This window comes from Grampus griseus (assembly GCF_964374135.1).
Source record: "Grampus griseus genome assembly, chromosome: X".
NCBI lineage: Eukaryota > Metazoa > Chordata > Mammalia > Artiodactyla > Delphinidae > Grampus > Grampus griseus.
Genome location: NC_138999.1, coordinates 20,972,980 through 20,995,177, shown reverse-complemented (window position 1 = coordinate 20,995,177; position 22,198 = coordinate 20,972,980). Strand labels below are relative to the sequence as shown.

The 22,198-nt window shown below is 40.9% G+C and overlaps 1 protein-coding gene across 1 annotated transcript in view; it reads right to left on the bottom strand.

Moving 5' to 3' along the window:
* POLA1 (DNA polymerase alpha 1, catalytic subunit) overlaps positions 1-22,198 on the bottom strand; it is a 306,776-nt gene that overhangs the window by 219,021 nt on the left and 65,557 nt on the right. Inside the window, exons 25-26 of the mRNA XM_082681638.1 lie at positions 20,157-20,306; positions 19,628-19,750 (exon numbers count right to left, since the gene is read on the bottom strand). Of these exons, the coding sequence (XP_082537764.1) occupies positions 19,628-19,750; positions 20,157-20,306 (273 nt within the window). The remainder of the gene's footprint in view (positions 1-19,627; positions 19,751-20,156; positions 20,307-22,198) is intronic.

Here is a 22,198-nt window from a genome sequence, read left to right as displayed (position 1 = left end):
CAGGATAGATCATACATTGGGTCAAAAATCAAGCTTTGGTAAATTTAAGAAAATTGAAATTGTACCAAATGTCTTTTCCCACCACAATGCTACGAGAGTAGATATCAATTACAGAGAAAAAATATGTAAAAAAATACAAACACATGGAGGCTAAACAATACACTACTTAATAACCAAGAGATCACTGAAGAAATAAAAGAGGAAATCAAAAAATACCTAGAAACAAATGACAATGAAAACACGACGGCCCAAAACCTATGGGATGCAGCAAAAGCAGTTCTAAGAGGGAAGTTTATAGCAATACAACCCTACCTCAAGAAACAAGAAACATCTCAAAGAAACAACCTAACCTTACACCTAAAGCAATTAGAGAAAGAACAAAAAAACCCCAAAGTTAGCAAAAGGAAAGAAATCATAAAGATCAGATCAGAAATAAATGAAAAAGAAATAAAGGAGACAATAGCAAAGATCAATAAAACTAAAAGCTGGTTCTTTGAGAAGATAAACAAAATTGATAAACCATTAGCCAGACTCATCAAGGAAAAAAAGGGAGAAGACTCAATAGAATTAGAAATGAAAAAGGAGAAGTAACAAATGACACTGTAGAAATAGAAAAGATCATGAGAAATTACTACAAGCAACTATATGCCAATAAAATGGACAACCTGGAAGAAACGGACAAATTCTTACAAAAGCACAACCTTCCAAGACTGAACCAGGAAGAAATAGAAAATATAAACAGACCAATCACAAGCACTGAAATTGAGACTGTGATTAAAAATCTTCCAACAGGGGTTCCCTGGTGGCGCAGTGGTTGGGAGTCCGCCTCCCGATGCAGGGGACACGGGTTCGTGCCCCGGTCCGGGAGGATCCCGCATGCCGCGGAGCGGCTGGGCCTGTGGGCCATGGCCGCTGGGCCTGCGCGTCCGGAGCCTGTGCTCCGCAGCGGGAGAGGCCACAACAGTGAGAGGCCGTGTACCGCAAAAAAAAAAAAAAAAAAAACTTCCAACAAACAAAAGCCCAGGACCAGATGGCTTCACAGGTGAATTCTATCAAACATTTAGAGAAGAGCTAACACCTATCCTTCTCAAACTCTTCCAAAATATAGCAGAGAGAGGAACACTCTCCTACTCATTCTATGAGGCCACCATCACCCTGATACCAAAACCAGACAAAGATGTCACAAACAAAGAAAACTACAGGCCAGTATCACTGATGAACATAGATGCAAAAATCCTCAACAAAATACTAGCAAACAAAATCCAACAGCACATTAAAAGGATCATACACCATGAACAAGTGGGGTTTATCCGAGGAATGCAAGGATTCTTCAATATACGTAAATCAACCCATGTGATAAAACATACTAACAAACTGAAGGAGAAAAACTATATGAGCATCTCAATAGATGCAGAAAAAGCTTCTGACAAAATTCAACACCATTTATGATAAAAACCCTCCAGAAAGTAGGCATAGAGGGAACTTACCTCAACATAATAAAGGCCATATATGACAAACCCACAGCCAACATCATTCTAATGGTGAAAATCTGAAACCATTTCCTACAGGATCAGGAACAAGACAAGGTTGTCCACTCCCACCACTATTACTCAACACAGTTTTAGAAGTTTTAACCACAGCAATCAGAGAAGAAAAAGAAATAAAAGGAACCCAAATTGGAAAAGAAGTAAAGCTGTCACTGTTTGCAAATGACATGATACTATACATTGAGCATCCTAAAGATGCTACCAGAAAACTACTAGAGCTAATCAATGAATTTGGTAAAGTAGCAGGATATAAAGTTAATGCACAGAAATCTCCTGCATTCCTATACACTAATGATGAAAAATCTGAAAGAGAAATTAAGGAAACACTCCCATTTACCACTGCAACAAAAAGAATAAAATACCTAAGAAAAAACCTACCTAAGGAGACAAAAGACCTGTATTCAGGAAACTATAAGACGCTGATGAAAAAAATTAAAGATGACCCAAACACATGGAGAGATATACCATGTTCTTGGATTGGAAGAATCAACATTGTGAAAATGACTATACTACCCAAAGCAATCTACAGGTTCAATGTAATCCCTATCAAACTACCAATGGCATTTTTCACAGAACTAGAACAAAAAATTCCACAATTTGTATGGAAATGCAACAGACCCCGAATAGCCAAAGCAATCTTGAGAAAGAAAAACGGAGCTGGAGGAATCAGACTCCCAGACTTCAGACTATACTACAAAGCTACAGTAATCAAGACAGTATGGTACTGGCACAAAAACAGAAATATAGATCAATGGAACAGGAAGCCCAGAGATATACCCACGCACATATGGTCACTGTATTTTTGAGAAAGGAGGCAAGAATATATAATGGAGAAAAGACAGCCTCTTCAGTAAGTGGTGCTGGGAAAACTGGACAGCTACATGTAAAAGAATGAAATTAGAACACTCCCTAACACCATACACAAAAATAAACTCAAAATGGATTAAAGACCTAAATGTAAGGCCAGACACTATCAAACTCTTAGAGGAAAACATAGGCAGAACACTCTATGACATACATCACAGCAAGATCCTTTTTGACCCACCTCTTAGAGAAATAGAAATAAAAACAAAAATAAACAAATGGGACCTAGTGAAACTTAAAAGCCTTTGCATAGCAAAGGAAACCATAAAAAAGACAACCCTCAGAATGGGCGAAAATATTTGCAAATGAAACAACTGACAAAGGATTAATCTCCAAAAGTTACAAGCAGCTCAATATAAAAAACCCAACCCAATCCAAAAATGGGCAGACGACCTAAATAGACATTTCTCCGAAGAAGAAATACAGATTGCCAACAAACACATGAAAGGATACTCAACGTCACTAATCATTAGAGAAACGCAAATCAAAACTACAATGTGGTATCACCTCACACCAGTCAGAATGGCCATCATCAAAAAATCTACAAACAATAAATGCTGGAGAGGGTGTGGAGAAAAGGGAACCCTCTTGCACTGTTGGTGGGAATGGAAATTGATACAGCCACTATGGAGAACAGTATGGAGGTTCCTTAAAAAACTAAAAATAGAACGACCATATGATCCAGCAATCCCACTACTGGGCATATACCCTGAGAAAGCCATAATTCAAAAAGACACATGCACCCCAATGTTCATCGCAGCTCTATTTACAATAGCCAGGGCATGGAAGCAACCTAAGTGTCCATCAGCAGATGAATAGATAAAGAAAGTGTGGTACATATATACAATGGAATATTACTCAGCCATAAAAAGAAATGAAATTGAGTTATTTGTAGTGAGGTGGATGAACCTAGAGTCTGTCATACAGAATGAAGTAAGTCAGAAAGAGAAAAACAAATACTGTATGCTAACACATATATATGGAATCTTAAAAAAAATGGTTCTGAAGAACCTTGGGGCAGGACAGGAATAAAGATATAGATGTAGAGAATGGACTTGAGGACACGGGGAGGGGGAAGGGTAAGCTGGGACGAAGTGAGACAGTGGCATGGACATATATACACTACCAAATGTAAAATAGCTAGCTAGTGGGAAGCAGCTGCATAGCACAGAGAGAGCAGCTTGGTGCTTTGTGACCACCTAGAGGGGTGGGATAGGGAAGGTGGGAGGGAGACACAAGAGGGAAGAGATATATGTATATGTACAGCTGATTCACTTTGTTATAAAGCAGAAACTAACACATCATTGTAAAGCAATTATATTCTAATAAAGGTGTAAAAAAAAAGAATAGCAGAGGGGTACAGATAAATCTGTTTGATCCCATGAACTGGTCTTCCTTCTCTATGTGTGAATTCGGTATGTGAGTATCAAATAGTTAAATGTAAAGTCTGTGATGGTAAGGGAACACTTAACAGTTTCGAAAAGCAAAGCAGAGAACACATGCACTGATTTGTGGAGCCTAATAAAAATGAGATTTAAAAAAAAAAATCTTAAGGTCAACAGTCCGATTTCCTCTTGCGTCTCTTTATCTGTGGCCTCTGTCTCCTATGCATACCAAAAGTCCTATTCCAAAAATAAATATCAACAGGTGGATAGTTCTTTATTTTCTAATTTTCAAATAAAATGATTTTAGAATATAAATACAAAATCCCCTTACCTCTGCAAAATTCTATAATAAATAATGCTACAGATATGGAAGGAGACCTCAGCTGATCAACCCAGCTCCTTTAATAACCAAAATGAGCCCATGTGGCTCCAAATCGCTGTTCACCTCCACATTTTAAGATGAAAATAGGTTTAGTTCAAAGCAAGTGATTTAAAGCTTTGTTTCTCCTCAGCTCCCTTGCACACCGGATTTACCTCATCACCTGCACTCATTACCCATGGGATTTGGCAGTTCATTTCATCAGTCTTCACCTTTCTTCAAAAGTCTAAAACCGATGATCAAAAACTAGAGATGAAGCATACAAGACAGATGGAGGGACGTTCCTGGTGGCGCAGTGGTTAATAACCTACCCCCCCAATGCAGGGGACATGGGTTCGATCCCTGGTCAGGGAACTAGATCCCACATGCATGCTGCAACTGAGGAGCCCACGAGCCGCAACTAAGGAGTCTACCGGCTGCAACTAAAGGAGCTGGCGAGCCACAACTAAGGAGCCTGCCTGCCACAGCTAAGACCTGGCACAACCAAAATAAATAAAATTATAAAAAAAAAAAGAAAAAGCCAAATGGAAAGCAAGTAGCTGAATTAATACAACAAATACCAACCAAGTATTTACTACATGCCAAGGTCCATATGAGGTGCTGTGTGTATAGAGGTGAGTAAAACAAACCCCCTACCTTAAATGGGGCTCACAGTCTAATAAGGAAGATGAATGTGAGCATGCAAACAGATGTTTGTCCAGTTAGTACAAAATGATGAGTAGCAAAATGGGAGCAAAATAGGGTGCTGAGCAAGAAAAGAACACGACAGAGAAACTCGCACACATGTACAAAGAGACCAAGTACACGAATGTCTACTTTCCGTAATAGTGAAATACCGACAACAACCTAAATGACCATCACTAGGGAAATGGAAAAATAAATTGCAGAATATTCATATGATGGAATACTACAGAGCAGTTCAAATGAATGATTAGATCTATATGTATCAACATGGATATACTTCAAAAATATAAACGTTGAGAGAAAAAAGCAAGTTGCAAACTCAAATATGACACGTCATTTACATAAGTTAAGTGGGTACATTTCAAAGGTAAGAAAAGCATACCAAATGGAAAGCTACATATCAGCTTCACAAAAGCAGCTGCCTGTGGAGAGGTAAAGAGGAGACGAGGGAAGGGGAGGCACGCAGAGGATGCTGACTATCTGTAAGGCTTTCATTTAAAGAAAAGCTGAAGCAATTATAAGAAAATCTTAACATGTATTAGTTCTGGGAGATGGCTAAACGAATATGTTACTTTACTCTATAAAAATTAATAGGAAAAAAGAAAAACAATTTTTTTTAATTTAAAAATGAGAGAAGGAAGTGAGGTGAATGGACCAATTTAGGCAGAGGACCAAGAAGGTGCCGTATAAGCCAAGACCAGAGGAGAGAGGAAAACACAAACTTGCACCAAGCTGGGGAGAAGCATTCCAGGCAGTGGCACCCAGAGCATGAGGGCTCTGCAGAGGGACAGAAGTGAACATGTGTGCGCAACTCAAAGAAAACGTAGCCCCAGGGGGCTGCAGCAAAGCTGGGGTGGGGAGTGCAGGGGGTCATTAGCAGGGAAAGTGACCGGAGAGGTGAAGCGACCCATGGAGGACCTGGGAGGCCATGGTGAACTGAGATGGAAGCCACTGGAAACGACATGATGCAATCACACGTAAAAAATACAGATCACCTGCTGTGTGGAGAACTGATCAAAGGCAAGAGTGGAAGGGAAACACCAACGGGAGGCTGCTGCGGTGATCCTGGCCAGAGACGGTGCGGTCGGAACTAGGAGACAGGGTGGAAGTGCCAATGGGGAGAAACGGATGAATCTGGGTATACTGAAGGTAAGGTTGGCAGGACTTAAAACTAACTGCATCTTAGGACTGGGCTAAGAAGTGTTAGGAAAGACAACTATTTCTTAAATATTATAAAAATGGCTGGTGTTTGCCACTTAGGGTCCACTACTAGATGTTACTGAAGGACATGATAAAACACTCCAGGCTCCGGAATCTACTTAGTAAAAATAAACGAAAAAACTTAAACTCGTGAACATCAAACTCTTAAGAGTAAATGTAAGGATCAGCTGAGGTCATTAAGTTAAAGAGTGAGGAAGGTCAGGTTAGATCACTCAGGGGAAGTGAGTTTTCAGAAAGACTGAAAGAGCAGAAACTAGTGATGTGGGTGGACAAAGGCACAAAAAGCAGAAGAAACAACAAGTAAAAACACAAAATAGAAAATAATTTGGCAAACAGCCGACAAATTGGTCTTATAAGAGTAGACGTTCAGGCATTCAAGTGAGAGAAAAATGCAGACGGTAAGAATGGGTCTGGAAGGCAGCCACCGCTGCTAAGGTGTTAGATTTTCAGGTCACGTTTACTGAGCGCTTATTATGTATCAAACGCTGAATCGAAGCATTAACACACACCATCTCAGTTCATTCTCCCAACAACGTCGCTGGGGAATTACCATGACTAAAAATGAGGAAGCTGAGGCTCAGAGAGGTTATATAACCAGCCAGGCTGCGCGTACCTGGGAAGCTGGGGGGCAGGGGGGGGCTGGAGGCGGCAGGCAGGGTGGGGAGAGCAGGGAGCATGGGACCCCCAGGCGTAGGCCTGGATTCCAGGGCTGCCACTTAGTTGAGGCATTTCACAAGCTACTTCTCTGGGTCTCACATCCCTAATCTATGAACTGGGGAGAATTAAAATATCTAACCACAGCAATTCTGGTCGCCGCCACCGCTGCACGCATACAGCACCAGCTGAAGTCAATGATCACCTCAGTGTCCCCCAAATTTTCAAAGCTATCACCTGTGTCTCTTGCTGACAGTCACCCACCACCTCCCTGAGACACTCTTCCCTGGCTCCCACGACACCTTGTGTTCCTGCTTTTCTCCTTCTGTGGTGGCCTCCTCCAAGCCATTCCACACTGGGGATCCGTAAGACAGCGTCCTTCCTACACCCACTTCTCTTTCTACTCTCTCCTCTCCCAAAGTAATCCCATCCATGTCCATGTTTTAATTTACGTCAATTCGCCAATGACGCCCAAATTTATATCGCATCGTGCCACCTCAAAATTAACATGTCCAACATCAGACTGCTCATCCTTCCCTCCCCTGGCCCCAAACCCAGGCATCTTCCAACACTCCTCACCTCAGTGAAAGGCTTGCCATCCATCAGCCTGCACAACTCAGAAGGCCAGGAGTTATCCTGAAGTTGTCCTGGATACTTTCCCCATCCTAAGCCCAATATCCAAGCTGCCACCAGGTTCTACTGGTTTTTCTTCTCTCACATCTCTCTCATATCTGCACCTTCTCCCTCTCCCAGCTGCCATCACGCCAGCCAAGCTACCACCATTGCTTGCCTGGAATACCTTAATAAGAGCCTACTAACTAGTTTCCCTCATCCACGCTGACCCTTCCAAGCCACTCAGCCAGAGCGATGGTCTCAAAATGCAAACGGGAGCCAATCCCTCCACCGCACGAAGGACCTGCTAATGTCCACCCCCTGCTCAACATGGCCGGCAAGGCCCACATGGTGTGACCCTGTCCTCTCCAGACTTGCCTCCCATCACTCCCCGCTTCCTCTCTACGTCCAGGCTACAGCAGCCTTCCCTCAGTTCCTTGACCACACAATGCTTCCACCCACCACAGGACCTCTGCACAAGGCATCCGTCACCCTGGAATGCTGATCCCTGTAACCCTTTAGCTTGTTAACTCCAGCATCCAGCACACACTTTTCTGATCTCAGCTCAAGTGTCACATGCTCAGGAAACCTCTGATTCTTCAGTCTGGGAGCTTTGATTCTTCAGAGGGCCTTTGTTAGCAGCACTCAGAAACTCCCATTCCTTTTCTTAGCTCTTATTTTCTCCTGGGTCGGCATGATTATTCATTGGACAATTTGCTTAATGGCTCTCCCCAACCAGAATGAAAACCCCATGAGGACAAGATCGTTGAACATTTAAATTTATCACTGTATCCCCAACACACCAGCACCAGGCTCAACACCTGGTAGGGGTTTGGCGCCTTCCTCTGCATTGTGACAAGAAACCATGGTGCCCAGGCTTTCCTAGGTTAAGGTGCTTTGTAACTGGGGGACAGGGCAGTAGCCATCGTCAACTAGCACGCTCTGGCACATGAAAACACAGAGGCTCACAGGGACCGACTTGCTCAAAGCCAAACAAAGCAAACACGCAGTGAGCATGGCGCCCGTGTTTCCAGTCCAGGCCTCCTCCAGCACATATTCAGGCTTTTCCGCGTGGGTTTGCACCTACCGCAGATCCTTTGTCTTGCTTACTACTAAGGAATCATGAGTTTGGCCTCCTGAGCTCTAGCTCTAGTTTTACTGGAATCATTACCTAGGCTTTCATCTCCAGCCTACAGGTCACAAGCAATGTCATCTGTCTCCATTTCCCTCCATGGGATAGACTCAGCAAATATTACTGGAAGAATTTCTGGCTATGAGGCAAGAATCAGTAATTGAATTAAATATATTCACCTGCTCTAAGCCAAGCTTCTGAAAACAAGTTATTTTTTTCTGCCCTGTCAGGACATGATTAAAGAAGAAATATCTGGATCTTTCGTGTGATTCAATGATCAGCTGTCCATCGCATCAGGCCATGCAATCCAACTTGAATAGAACATACACCCTACCCTGTTGGCCAGTGCACGGAAGTATTACACGTGGCCTTATGAACAATGCACATTATTAATAGCCCATGAGCTTATTCTTTTCCCCAAGTGCTCCCTCCTCAACCCTCCTCCTCCCTGCCTGCGGAAGGCACACCACCCTCCTGCACAGGGCTGAAAATATAGTCTGTGGCTAAGTCAGCAGGGTGAAAAGCCCCTGAATCAAATATAGCCAAATGTCTGACACTCCAAATTATGACAGAAACCTAATATCTTTGCTCCACTCCCATCCCCACTCAACTCTTAGCCCTGAGGCAAACACTCTCATCACTAGCCTCAAAAGAACAAATCTTTTCTTAAATGTAGAACAACAACGGCAATAAAAATAAGTAATAGAAAACAAAACCCAAACCTGAAAAGAACAATTAGTAATCCCAAACACCACACTCAAGTCATTTCTGGAAATCCCTCGTGCTCTGTTGTTCTTTTAAAAATGCAAGTAGAGATTGGCTTCAGTTACATTCTATGTCATTTCGCTTTTTAAACGAGGGAGGGAACCCTCAAAGAAAAAATTTAAATTCTGAGACTCTAATACATTCAAGTGTACAAGTGACACCAGCCCATTCACCCACCAAAATTAATAATAAAAAGGAGACAAGGACAGCTGTACAACCCGACACTGGCACTAAATTTCAAAGTATGTACAAAATCTCTAAAGCAATGACTACAGGGCTCAGGAATCTCTGGCTTAAAATCAAACAGCTTCTTAGCACATACACACATACATAAAGCCATCCTTCTCCCCGCCTTCCAAAACTCCCACAACTTACCAAACTCGGCTCACTGTAATTTCACACCGTATTTATGATATGGCAAATTGACACAGGCTCATGCTGCCTACCGAAATGATGAAACGCAAACAGAAGGCACTAATTCTATTAGTCTGCTCTCAGTTAACCAGTCCTGAGCCATAATAAACCCAATCAGCTTGTTCTGTTTTTAAATTTGAGATGGATTTGTCTCTGAAGGGCCTGACTGTACTGCTGGGAAGAGCACACACAAGCCACCAGACGGCGCGGGCTGCCGAAAGCAGGTTCTTCCAATTAACACGGAGTGTCCCTGGCATGGCTGAAGCCAGGAGATGGTGCGGTGACATCTTGTACATCATCAGACTCAAACGCTGGGGCGGCTGATCCATTTGGGGGATGGGGAAATCTGCAAGGTTGCCGAGTGCAACCACATCACCCATAAATCTACTACCTGGGTGGATGAGGAAAGGAAAATCTGGAGAAAAGATCAATATTTTTGGCTTGCAGTGATCCTTTCTCTACAAACCATCTGTATCCACAATCTGTGAAGGGGGGTGGACATGGGAGGAAAAAAAATAAAGTTATAGGATATTTTCCCCTTTCCTTAAGAGTAGCATTGTCCAGGAAATTACCTAGGCAGACTGACTGTGGATCCAGACAATTAAACCTTACGTCAGTTTCTGTGCCACTGGTGAATAGTGGTTAATAACTTCACACTTTTCTTTTTGTGTCTTAACAAGGAGGGAATGGCACTTTCGAAATCATTACTGCTCTGTCATCTTGGTTCACTGCCAAAGCAATGAGCTGTAGAACACCTGGCAAATAACACGCGGCTCGTGAAAAAGAAACATACACCAAAACAGGTTGATAGAAAATGTTCACATATGTAGAAAGAGGAATGAGTTTGGGTTAACAGAAAATCACTCACTGTGGCGAGGGGTGGGGAAGAAAGGAAGAGGTTTCCAGGCCTCAGTTTCTGTGATTCGAGTCAGAGTAATGAAACTCAATCTGAGCAGAGATCAGCGGCGCCGACACAAAGTTAGTCCTATAGTATTTATCTCCTCATCCTCAGTCACACTCCCAGTGGGTTCAGTAATTAAATGGGCAAAATGTCGGGGCAAAAATACCATCCCTGCCTTCTCAAATGAGAGTGGCCCAGTAAAAACGTATAAAGTAGCCTTTTTCTTATTCTGAGTATCCAGGCCATTCTTATAAACTCAAATAAGGCTTAAATATCAAGATCCTATATCACAAAATGCATCTCCTCCACACCCACCCATCTATAACTGCAGAAACTACGAGACCAGCATGATCCCAGAGTCACAGCAAACTAGCACACACTCTGTGGGGCACGGGGCTAGGTGCTGGGGTGGGGGTGGGGGACATCAAAATACAGACATAGTGATCCCCGACAAACCGAACGCAAGTAGAGACTGGAGAATATAGAAACAATTTGAGGCTGCAGGCTTTTCTTTTCTTTCCTTTTTTGGTCAATTAAGAGAAAAATTTTAAGTATTCATACTAGTTTTTACAGACCCATTATGAAATCTAGGTGTAAAACTACCAACATGTGGGTTTTTAAAAGACCCTAATTTAGACTGAGAATAAGGAAATTCCACCTTCTTTAATGAAATAAACCATGGCATTCTGAAGACAAGGGAGGCCAGCCCCCACAGCCCCAGGACCACCTGTCACCGCCGCTGACACCCAGGAGGTACATGTGAGGACGGGTGCGAGGCACTTCTTTCTGACAAAAGACTTGCTCACAGACCCAGCCCGGTTCACAGGCAGGACTTGACCCTGTCTCCCTCTTCCCAGCTACCTCTAACATCAACCGCCTGTTTGCTCCTAAACCTATACATTGCAACGTTCAAAACCCAAAGAGCACACGAAGGCAGATGTCCAGGCATCTTGGAGGGGATAGGTTCCAAACATTGAGAGGGATAACGTTCTTCTGAATTTCTTTTTGAAAGTCTAAAGTTTTAGCCATTTTGAAAGAAATATTATGTGTGTTCAAGTAGTACATAAATTCAAACCAGGCCTAAATGTAACCCACTTATTTATAGAGTGCAATACTGTGTTCATACAGCATAGATTATTCTACATACTTGAAATTTTTTTGTCATTGCATTTCTCTCAAATTATTGAAGGTCTAATTTATCATAATTTGAACTGGCCTTCCATAGGGTATCTCCAAGGTGTTTCCTCTTCTTAGCTTTATATTTACCAACATTACTTTCACCAATTTCAGAAAGGATACAGACAAAGGGACAAGCAAATATAGATGTTAATTAGTAAAAGTTCACCCATATAAATAATCTGCAGTTAAGATGCCACTTACTCAACAGAAAACAGGTGTTTCTATAGAAGTTAAAGGTATATAAAAAGAACCTCGGCTCTAAATTTGCTATTAATTTGTACTATGAAGAATTTCAACTCATTACATCTGAATTACCACCAATTCTGAATTAGTAGATGTGAATTAATAAAGTTGAATAGTATGAAGAACTGCCAAGAATTTAGAACCCAAACATCCCTGAAATACAACAATAAAAACGGAATTTAAAGTTTCTCTGGCTTAGAGTATTATAATGTAAACAACTTCAAAGTGGTAAGTAATCTGTAACCACTGAAAAAGGATATTGCTTTTTTTAGCGTAAAATATATTCTGCCAAAATATATTAAACCTTCACTTTCAGCCTTAAGAGAAATTATCTTCTTATATAAAAAAAAATCAAGGGCTTCCCTGGTGGTGCAGTGGTTGAGAGTCTGCCTGCCAATGCAGGGGACACGGGTTCGCGCCCCGGTCCGGGAAGATCCCACATGCTGCGGAGCGGCTAGGCCCGTGAGCCATGGCCACTGAGCCTGCGCATCCGGAGCCTGTGCTGCGCATCCAGAGCCTGTGCTCCGCAACGGGAGAGGCCACAACAGTGAGAGGCCCGTGTACCGCAAAAAAAAAAAAAAAAAAAAAAAATCAAAATGTTAGTAGGTCAGCTGAAGTTAAAAGTAGTCTTAATGGTGGCTATTAAATCCTGGAGACAGAACTCTTCCCCTCTTACCACCCACACAGTTTCCATGAGTCTGGTCTGGCAAGAAAATTCTTTATACTGCCATGTTTTAGGTAACAAAATCATACGTTTTTAAGACTAAAGTGTCCCCTCAACCTACGAGGGCAGAAATGAAGAAATATAAGAACCACCAATTCTTTAGCATTTTTGCATCATGGTGCCCTTTGAGAATCTCTTAAATGCTATGCACCCTTTTCCCCAAAAAAGCACACACATGCACAGACACATAAAATGTCACAAAGAACTTGAGGAGTCACAGACATTCGCTCTGCTTCTATGAGAAGTTCTCATATGACAATATAAACAGATAAAACTTGAAAATCTATGTTTTTTTAGATGTCCGAAAGATTGCTTTCCTTCCTTCTTACTACCTTGAGTGTACTTTCCTCTACTTTCACCCACTGTGACTGATGCTGTTAGAAATGAGAGTGACTTTTCTATTACACGTGACTCTCTTTTAGACCAGAGGTCCACCAATCTTTTTCTGTAAAGGGCCAGAAAGTACATATTTTAGGCTTTGCAGGTCATTCAGGCTCTCTGGGCACTAATCAATTCTGCCATTGTAACAGAACACAAGTGCAGCCATAAACAAGTGGGTGTGGCTGTGTCCCAACAAAATTTTATTTACACAAAACAAGCAGTGGACAGGAGTTAGCCCTGGAGTTCTAGGTTCTCGACCCCTGGAATAGAAGAATAGGTTCAACAACTCCACAGGAAGCAAAAAGACAAATAGAGTTAGATCCCTAACTTATACGATCCCTAAAAATAATTCCCAGAAGGGTTTAAGACCTGAATAAGAACCAAAGCTTGCAACTTTTAGAAGGAAATAAGAGAGAATGTCTATGTCACTGAAGGAGGGAAAGGTTTCTTAAGAAAAAAAACAACACAGTGTACAAGGGGGAAAAAACCAAATATTTGACAATAAATTTAAAAACTTCTGCACAAGAAAAGACCACATATAAAGTTAAAAAGATAAGTCACAGACTAAAAGATATCTGCAACAAAAATGACCGAAAAAGAACCAGCCTTTGAATAACTAAGAAGAAATACTAAGAGACATACAACCCAGCGAAATAGGACCTATATGCGCACAGGCAAATCACACTGAAAAGAAGAAAACTGAAGAGTTAAAACACATGAAAGGATGCTCACCTTAACTAATACTTGGGGAAATGCAAATTAAAATCACAATGAGATACCACTTCACACTCACGAGACTGGCAAAAATTTTTAATTCTGATAATAACAAATGCTGGCAAAGGTGTGGAACACTAAGGATGATGCAACAAGCATGTTTACAAGTATCTAAGAAGTCTAAAAATCCCTCAGTAGAAAAATAAACAACAAATTCAAAAAGGTAAAATTGTATACCAAAATTATTCCCAACTGTTTTTAAATTAACCTCTGATTCTGTGACGGAGGGAGTCATGTATTGTAGTCCCATGGCCATAAATATGAATTTAACTATTTGAAAGAATTAACTCGCTATGATAAATTAAATGACTGCTCCTACCAATAACATGCCATACTGCTTGCAGATGTGCAAACTCCACTCTTAGTAATACGCTAGAGAAACTCTCACACATGTGGCACTGTCTACTATAGCACCATTCGCAACAGCAAAAAAGTAAAAGAAGTGAAAATGAGGAAAGCTAAAAAGATGGCCAATGGGAGAATAAAAAAGATCCTGTGCCGTATTTATTCACTGAAATATTACACAATAGGTAACATGAATAAATCAAGTCTAAAAATGTATCAACATGGACATACTTAAAAATTGGTATACAGAGTAGGGATTTTCCCATACTTTTCTTTTGGCAAACTGCAAAAAATATGATAGCATGACACATAAATGGTAAAAACTTGTAAGGCACCACGTGTATAGGTACACGTATTTGTTGTAAAAGCAAAAATCCCTGGGCAAGAAGGACAAAACCAACCCGGAGGGAGCAGTTACCTTGGAAGAAGAAAAGAAAAAAATGAGTGACGGTGGGGAGGAAAGGGTCTTTAGCTGTCTCTACAATATTTTATTGCATTTAATTTTTTAAAACTAGGCTTTTTTAAGAAAAAAGATTGGAAAAGTGAAATTTTTGCTTATTTCTAGATAAAGTTGAAAGTCTCCTTTAGCACTCAATTATAAGATTCTGTATATTCACTCATTCTCTTTTGCCGCTGACATCAACAAAGGCTACAGCCCTCCATCCCAGGGCCATTCTGAAGGGCTCCTGACAGGTGCTAGCACATGGCCAAGAGACTCCCAGGAAGGCTTGCCCTGGGCTTGACTGCAATGTTTTCATGCAATGATTTGGACACATTTTCTAAATGCACAAATTTCAGCTCCAAACACAATTGAAAGCTAGGCAGTCTACAACTGATTGGCAAGCAGGCTGGCAAAGACTCACTTTAGCCTACTGGGTGAGAAAATGAAAAAGCATGGGCTCTACACCCAAACATTAGAGCATGCATTCACTTTAAAATGCAATCAGAAATCCAGACCAAAAATCATTTTCTCAAGGGCACAGAAATAACAGAGTGCAGAAATAAGACAATACCAGTGTCAGTAAGCAGTAATTATTCCATAAAGACAAATATTACCATTACACTACGGATTATGCAATGAGTATGCTTATAAGTATAGAGTAAGTTTTAAATCCCTCAAAAAAACCCCAACAAATTCAAAGAGGCAAAATTACACATCAAAATCATTTCAGTTCTCTTTAGATTAGCCTGATACTGTGACCAAGGGAGTCATGGATTGTAGCCCCATGGCCAGAAGTGTGAATTGAGCTCTCTGATAGAAGAATTAGCTTGCTACGATACATAAAATGATTGTTCTTATCAATAAAACTTTTTATTCAAAGACTGTCACTATTTAAACACTAAATACACTAGACTATTACAATCCTTTGGTCCTTTCTTTAATAATTTCAAAATTAATAAAAGTCAAAAATTTGGACAGATCTGTGTCACTAAATGGCTTTCACTATTGTTCACAGAATAAAACCCTTAATTGATTAATGATCTCAGGGTGTCTATCGCCATCTAGTGAAAAATCAGTTCAATTACCACACCAGTCACTTGACTACCTAGTCTGTTTTCTCTGTGATTTAAAATATATGTCCACTTACTGCTACCAACTTGCTCAGTATCTTTTTTATGTCTCCCTACACATACATTGAGAATAAACACAAATACAGATGGTATTTATATAGACTCACTTTCGAGTTATCTGTCAACTAGGTTTCCATATTACTTCTCTGGAAACATTGAGTTCATTATTTTTAAATAACTTGCACACCATGAGGTCCCTCATACAATTCTTTAACCATTAACTAATTCCTCTACCACCGAGCAATTAAAAATCATAGAAGAGTTTAAGTGTGAAAGATCACACCTGGGAAAAGACAATATTGATGTCCATTTGACACAACTATTAGCATTTTTATTATAAACCTGTTTTTAAAAGTACAATTAGTAATTACTCTGAGTACTCTAGCAGCCATAATACATTTGATTACAGAAATTATTAGGTCACCAGAGCCAAACCTGCATGATTCCAACAAACTGAGCACACACAAAACAGACTTAAAAATAAAAAGGGCGGGGGGGGGGGGTTAAGGCCTCCCCAGACTGTGTATTAATCTATATTCAAGTGCAAAATTTTATAATCTTTTTCAGACAACATGCTACCAGGTTTCCTTCTCATTAATTTCCAATTGAACCTTAATCTAATTTATCCCACAAGGACTTTAAAAGCAATCAACTTCTAGGATTTTCAGGTTACTATATTACTTGGTCTACTCTTAGTACAAAAAAGATAAGTTTGGTAAGTTACAAAGATATTCCAAAAGCTCGGCAAACTGACTCTCATTTTACACTTCGCTTCTCCTACCTCTAATAATCAAGAGATGCTTGAACTCACAAAGACCTAATAGTACGTACGGAAAAAAACAGTAAACCCAAAGACAGATTATCACATAAAATACTTCCATCCGCCAGTGCTAATAATTATCATCAATACGTTACAATCATTTTTATTATAGGAAATAATTTCTGTACGTGGCTTTGAATCCTCTTCTAGAATAAGATTTCCAGGAAGCAACTGTGTAATTATTATTTCTCATTAACCTCACATTACTTTAAAGGCCCATTTCCCACCGTTGTATTTTTTATTTGTGGGAAGGAGCAAAGGGGAAAGAGACAAAGGGAAGCAGAAGCCAAGAACTTAAATCACATATGATTATTTCTAGATTTGTCTGAAGTTCTTTGTTTTTTAGTGGGAAGAGTAGGGTTTTTTTAAAATAGTTTAGAAAGATTTGTTGTTATATTTTAAATAAGAGAAAAATAAAAATTGAGTTTAAATTCCCCATTAAAAATCGAGCTAACCAAAAATACTGCCGTTAAAGTACAATGGATTAGGGGAGTTGGGGGAGATTATTGGACAAATTTGGGGCTTATCATTATCAACAGTGCCCTTTTAAGCTTGTGGATTTCTGAGCCAATGCAGAAAATGTAACAACAGGGATTTCCCAACAGCAAGAGGCACTCTCCAAGGGAGTAAATTGTCAACTACTTCCTCTCATGAGAAACTTAAGAGTAATCTTGATCCAATCTCAATAGTGAACCCATGTATTATCACCCAGTTGGGGCATAGTGAGTGCACTTCCTAATACAAAAATAAGATGGTATTCTATCAGAAGCCACTGGATACATACAGAGAAATAAAATTTAAATAATTTTAAAGTAAACTTGGCCAAAGAAACTGAAAACATCCTTTCCTCACTTCAACGAGCCCCTAAAACACCTGTATCTTCTCAAGTAAAAAAGGCCTATGTCGGGCTTCCCTGGTGGCGCAGTGGTTGGGGGTCCGCCTGCCGATGCAGGCGACGCAGGTTCGTGCCCCGGTCCGGGAGGACCCCACGTGCCGCGGAGCGGCTGGACCCGTGGGCCATGGCCGCTGGGCCTGCGCGTCCGGAGCCTGTGCTCCGCGACAGGAGAGGCCACAGCGGTGAGGGGCACGCGTACTGCAAAAAAAAAAAAAAAAAAGGCCTATGTCTTGAGATGAGTATCAAAAAAAACGTTCTTCTAGGAATAAGGGCAGAATATAAAGCAACAGGAGAGCCATCCTGAGATGGAGCAGACAACCCCCATGTAGCAAAAGCCTTACAGTCAGGAAGAGCTGGATTCCCATCCAAAAAAGTCACTTGTTACACTTCACCTCTTTCAGTTTATTAGCTTCATCATCTGCAAAATTGGAACACTCTTGCCTATATCGATTGATTCTTATGGGGTCTTAAGGAAATAATGCATCTGAAAGCTTCTCGCATAATGCTGGTGTCCAATACAAGTGTCCTTCCTCACTGTGCCCTCAGCGGAGTGAAAGCGGGCTCCCAACAGAAGAGCACCTCTCAATATCCTGTTCGTTTCATGCCAGCTAGATCTGCACTGTCCAATACAGCAGCCACTAGCCACATGTGGATATGTGAGGTTAAATTTATTTTAATTATCATTAAATAAAACTCAAAATCCACTTCGTCAGCCAGCCATCAGGTGCTCACTAGCCACTTGGGGCTTGCGGCTATTGCACTGGGTATTGCAGATGGAAAACGTTTTCATCACCTCAGAGTGCTATTAGACAGTCCTGATCTAGACTCTAAGCAGGGGTTAGCATTTTTTTTTTTTTCTGAAAAGGGCCAGATAGTAAATATTTTAGGCTTTGCAGGTCATGCAAGTCTCCACCTTGACTACTCAACTTTGCCGCTGTACTTGCAAAAGCAACTATAGATGATACTTCAACGAATGAGTATGACTGTGCGCCAATAAAAGTTTACTTATAAAAATAGGTGGCGGGCTGGATTGGGCCCATGGGCTGTAGTGTGCCGAACTCTACTCTAAGAGTACTCTGAGTCCACGCTCCCAGCATGAGCGTTCTGCCCATAACCACTACCTCCGTAAGACCGAGTAGTCTTAAATCCACTGACAGAAATCAGTATTTTACTGGAGTTAAATGGAATATAATATTTAACATAACTGTTCTTTTACAAACTAAGGAAAAGCCATGCACGTGGTGCTAAAGCAAATGAAGCTTTTAGTGTTTACAAAGGGACAGTACCTCAAATCCGTTTGGTATCTGGCCCATGTTTCTAAAACCAATTACCCTCAATCTATAACTCCAGTCCCGATATATTCCTGACACTGGGGACTTGAACTGATACATCCAGCTGCCTACTTAACATGCCTACAGATCTATTACAAGCCTCAAAGGTAACATATCCAAGATAAAACTTAATCTTTCTCCCTCAGATTTCTCCTTCTTAATAAATGGTTCTACTAGCTAACCAGCTAGAAGACAAAAATGGAGGCATCCTCCTTGATTTCTTCTTTTCCCTCACACTCCAACCTAATATATCTGCAAAAAAAAAAAACTAGCTCCCTTATGTCGCTTAGTTCTCATTCATGTTAGCTCCTAAAGAAGCCTTCCCTGACCAAGCTAAACTAGCCAGCCATCTTAACATTGTTTAGCCCTCCACCCTGTTTACTTATCTGCACAGCATTACTTCTATCATATTCTCTTATGTTTTGTATTTGTTTATGCACTTATTTAGACTCTGTTTTCCTGAATGACGCTCTCCCCACCCCAAGCCCCTCTACACCCCCTGCCCTAGGCAGAATGTGAGGCTCACGATGCAGGGACTTTTTACGTCTTGCTCAACACTCTATCCACAGTACCTAGAATAATCCATGGCACACAGTGGATGCTCAATAAATAAATACACACACGCACACAAAATGTACGAATGAATGAATCCTTACTTAAAAAGCATATCTGTCTCAAATTTGTCCTAAGAAAGGGATACTTGAAGCTATATAACTAAGCAATAAACTTTTTGGCTCTCCTACCCCATAACATGTTTAGTTTAAAATACTCTCATTTTTAGATATAGGACGGTTACGCCATTTACCTCCCTTCCTTTGTATGTCACCAAAGCAGCCAGTGGTTTGGCATAAAATCTGCTGTAGGAAAATCCCAGGCAGCCATACATACTGTTTGCCGTGAGCTTCAAAGCCTTCTGTCGAATATCATACTGCAGGCCACATAAGGACAAAAGACAAACAAAAGTATTTGTAGGTGCTTCAGCATTACATTAGATGCTTTCTAGCTCACCAATAAGAAGAGGAAACCCGCAATAACCCTGGAAAAAAGAACTCTTAACATAATCAACCCATCCTCCCAGATCCATGATTCCCTGACCTCCTAGAATCAAGTAAACACACTCCAAAGTTCCCAGAAGTCAGAAGGATGTTGCTCAGATACAGTTCTGCAGATGGACGTGCCTTGTATTTTGAGGCATACAGTGTTTTTGAATGGTTTCCTACCCACCAACTTAAAATAAGCACACGCATTTGCCCACAGCATCAAGTTTAAATCACTCCTAGATAATTTTCAAAGGTGAGACTGTCACTCAGAGGTTGCTGAGTGGAAAGAGATACCTGAAGGACAAGGTCTGGATTTAAATCTTGCTGTTTCATTAGCTGTTTGACTTGTCTTCTCCGCTCTACCAGTTTCCGGATCTCTCTGGGCAAAATGCCCATTTCCAGGCTTGGATCTGGCAGCTCAGGGATCTGTTCTTGTTCTCCATCCTGATGAACACACGATGAAAATTTCAGACAAATCAAAATTTCATGAAATGAATTCCCAAAATCATACACTGTGGGAGCTGACCCCGTGATCACATCTTGAAAAGCTACTTTCTTGTCTAAGTAAAGGTCAACAAAGTGTGGGTGGTAGAAGAAAAAGCTGAGAGGGCTGCAGAACAACTCAACATTGCCCTCTTCTCCTCCAATTCTCTCAGCCCATCACTGCCAGTACCTCCCCCGTCTAGTTATTGACAAATGTAGGTATCATTTAAAGAGATGAATTTTTACACATGCTCCTTTCCTCCCTTCAACAAGATTGGGGAGCAATATGTTTGGGGAAATTGTTCTTAAAATAAAAACACTGGGCTTCCCTGGTGGCACAGTGATTAAGAATCCACCTGCCAATGCAGGGGACACGGGTTCGAGCCCTGGTCTGGGAAGATCCCACATGTGCACGGGCAAAGCAACTAAGCCCGTGCGCCACAACTATTGAAGCCTGCGTGCCTAGAGCCTGTGTTCCACAACAAGAGAAGCCCCCACTTGCTGCAACCAGAGAAAAGCCCGTGCGCAGCAACGAAGCCCCAACGCAGCCAAAAATAAAATAAATAAATTTATGAATAAATAAATAAAAACACTAAGAGAGATCTCTAAAATTTAAAAAAAGATAAAAAAGCAGCTAAACTACTGTTAAGTCCTGTGTACTAGCAAACAAAATGCTATAAAATTTTTTTAAACTATGGGGAATCATAGCAATTATTGTAAATGTTTTAGACTGAAAGATAAAAATATAAATACTAGGGGCCTCCCTGGTGGCGCAGTGGTTGGGAGTCTGCCTGCCGATGCAGGGGACACGGGTTCGTGCCCTGGTCTGGGAGGATCCCACGTGCCGCGGAGCGGCTGGGCCCGTGAGCCACAACTGCTGAGACTGCGCGTCTGGAGCCTGTGCTCCGCAACAAGAGGCCGCGATAGTGAGAGGCCGGCGCACTGCGATGAATAGTGGCCCCCACTTGCCGCAACTAGAGAAAGCCCTCGCACAGAAACAAAGACCCAACACAGCCAAAAATAAATTAATTAATTAATAAAAAAAAATGTAATTGATGAGTGAAGTCAGAGTATTTAAAAAAAATAAAATAAAAATAAATCCTAAATCAGCAGGTTTCTTTTAGGAATTTGGAGCCCATATTTTAATAGGCCACGACATTTCTAAAAATTAATACATGTATATTTCTTAGTATTTATGTAGTACCTTTTGTCTACAAATTGCTTTGCAATCAGTAAAACAGCAACATTTTAAGAAAGCAACCAGCAGTCTTCTTATATTAAAATTTACAGCAGGAAAATGCAGGGAAAGCATTAGACCATTTTTCTCAAGGCTCCATTAATTCTATTAACAGGCTGCCAAGAAAAGCCAGGCACATTTGCCCTTTCAAAGGTTCAAAATTAAAAATAAACCTCTTGGCTTAAAGTATGTCAAGTCAATGCCATTTGATAACCCAGTCTTTACAAAGTGTCTGATTTTATAAAGATCAATAACTTCAAATGAACAATCTCACAATAGTAACAGGGACTATTATTGTTTTCCAATAGAGCAGATGATGACAGCAAACCTATTGAAGAGATCTTGGTACACATTCCAATTTATTTACAGCAACTATGGAGGTGCAATAAAAAGTAAACGGAAAGGATCTGGAGTCAGGAAATTTACAGTCCAGGCCTGGCTCCACCAGCACTAGCTGTTCTCAAGACTTGAGGCACTGCACAGGAAAATGATATGGAACCCATAAACTGCTACATGTATAGTATTTTTTAGATGACCTCTAAGGTCCCTTCCAACTCTGAAATGTTTTCATATCCAAAATCCAAACTGGAAAGCTCAAATAAACAAACTGGTGGCG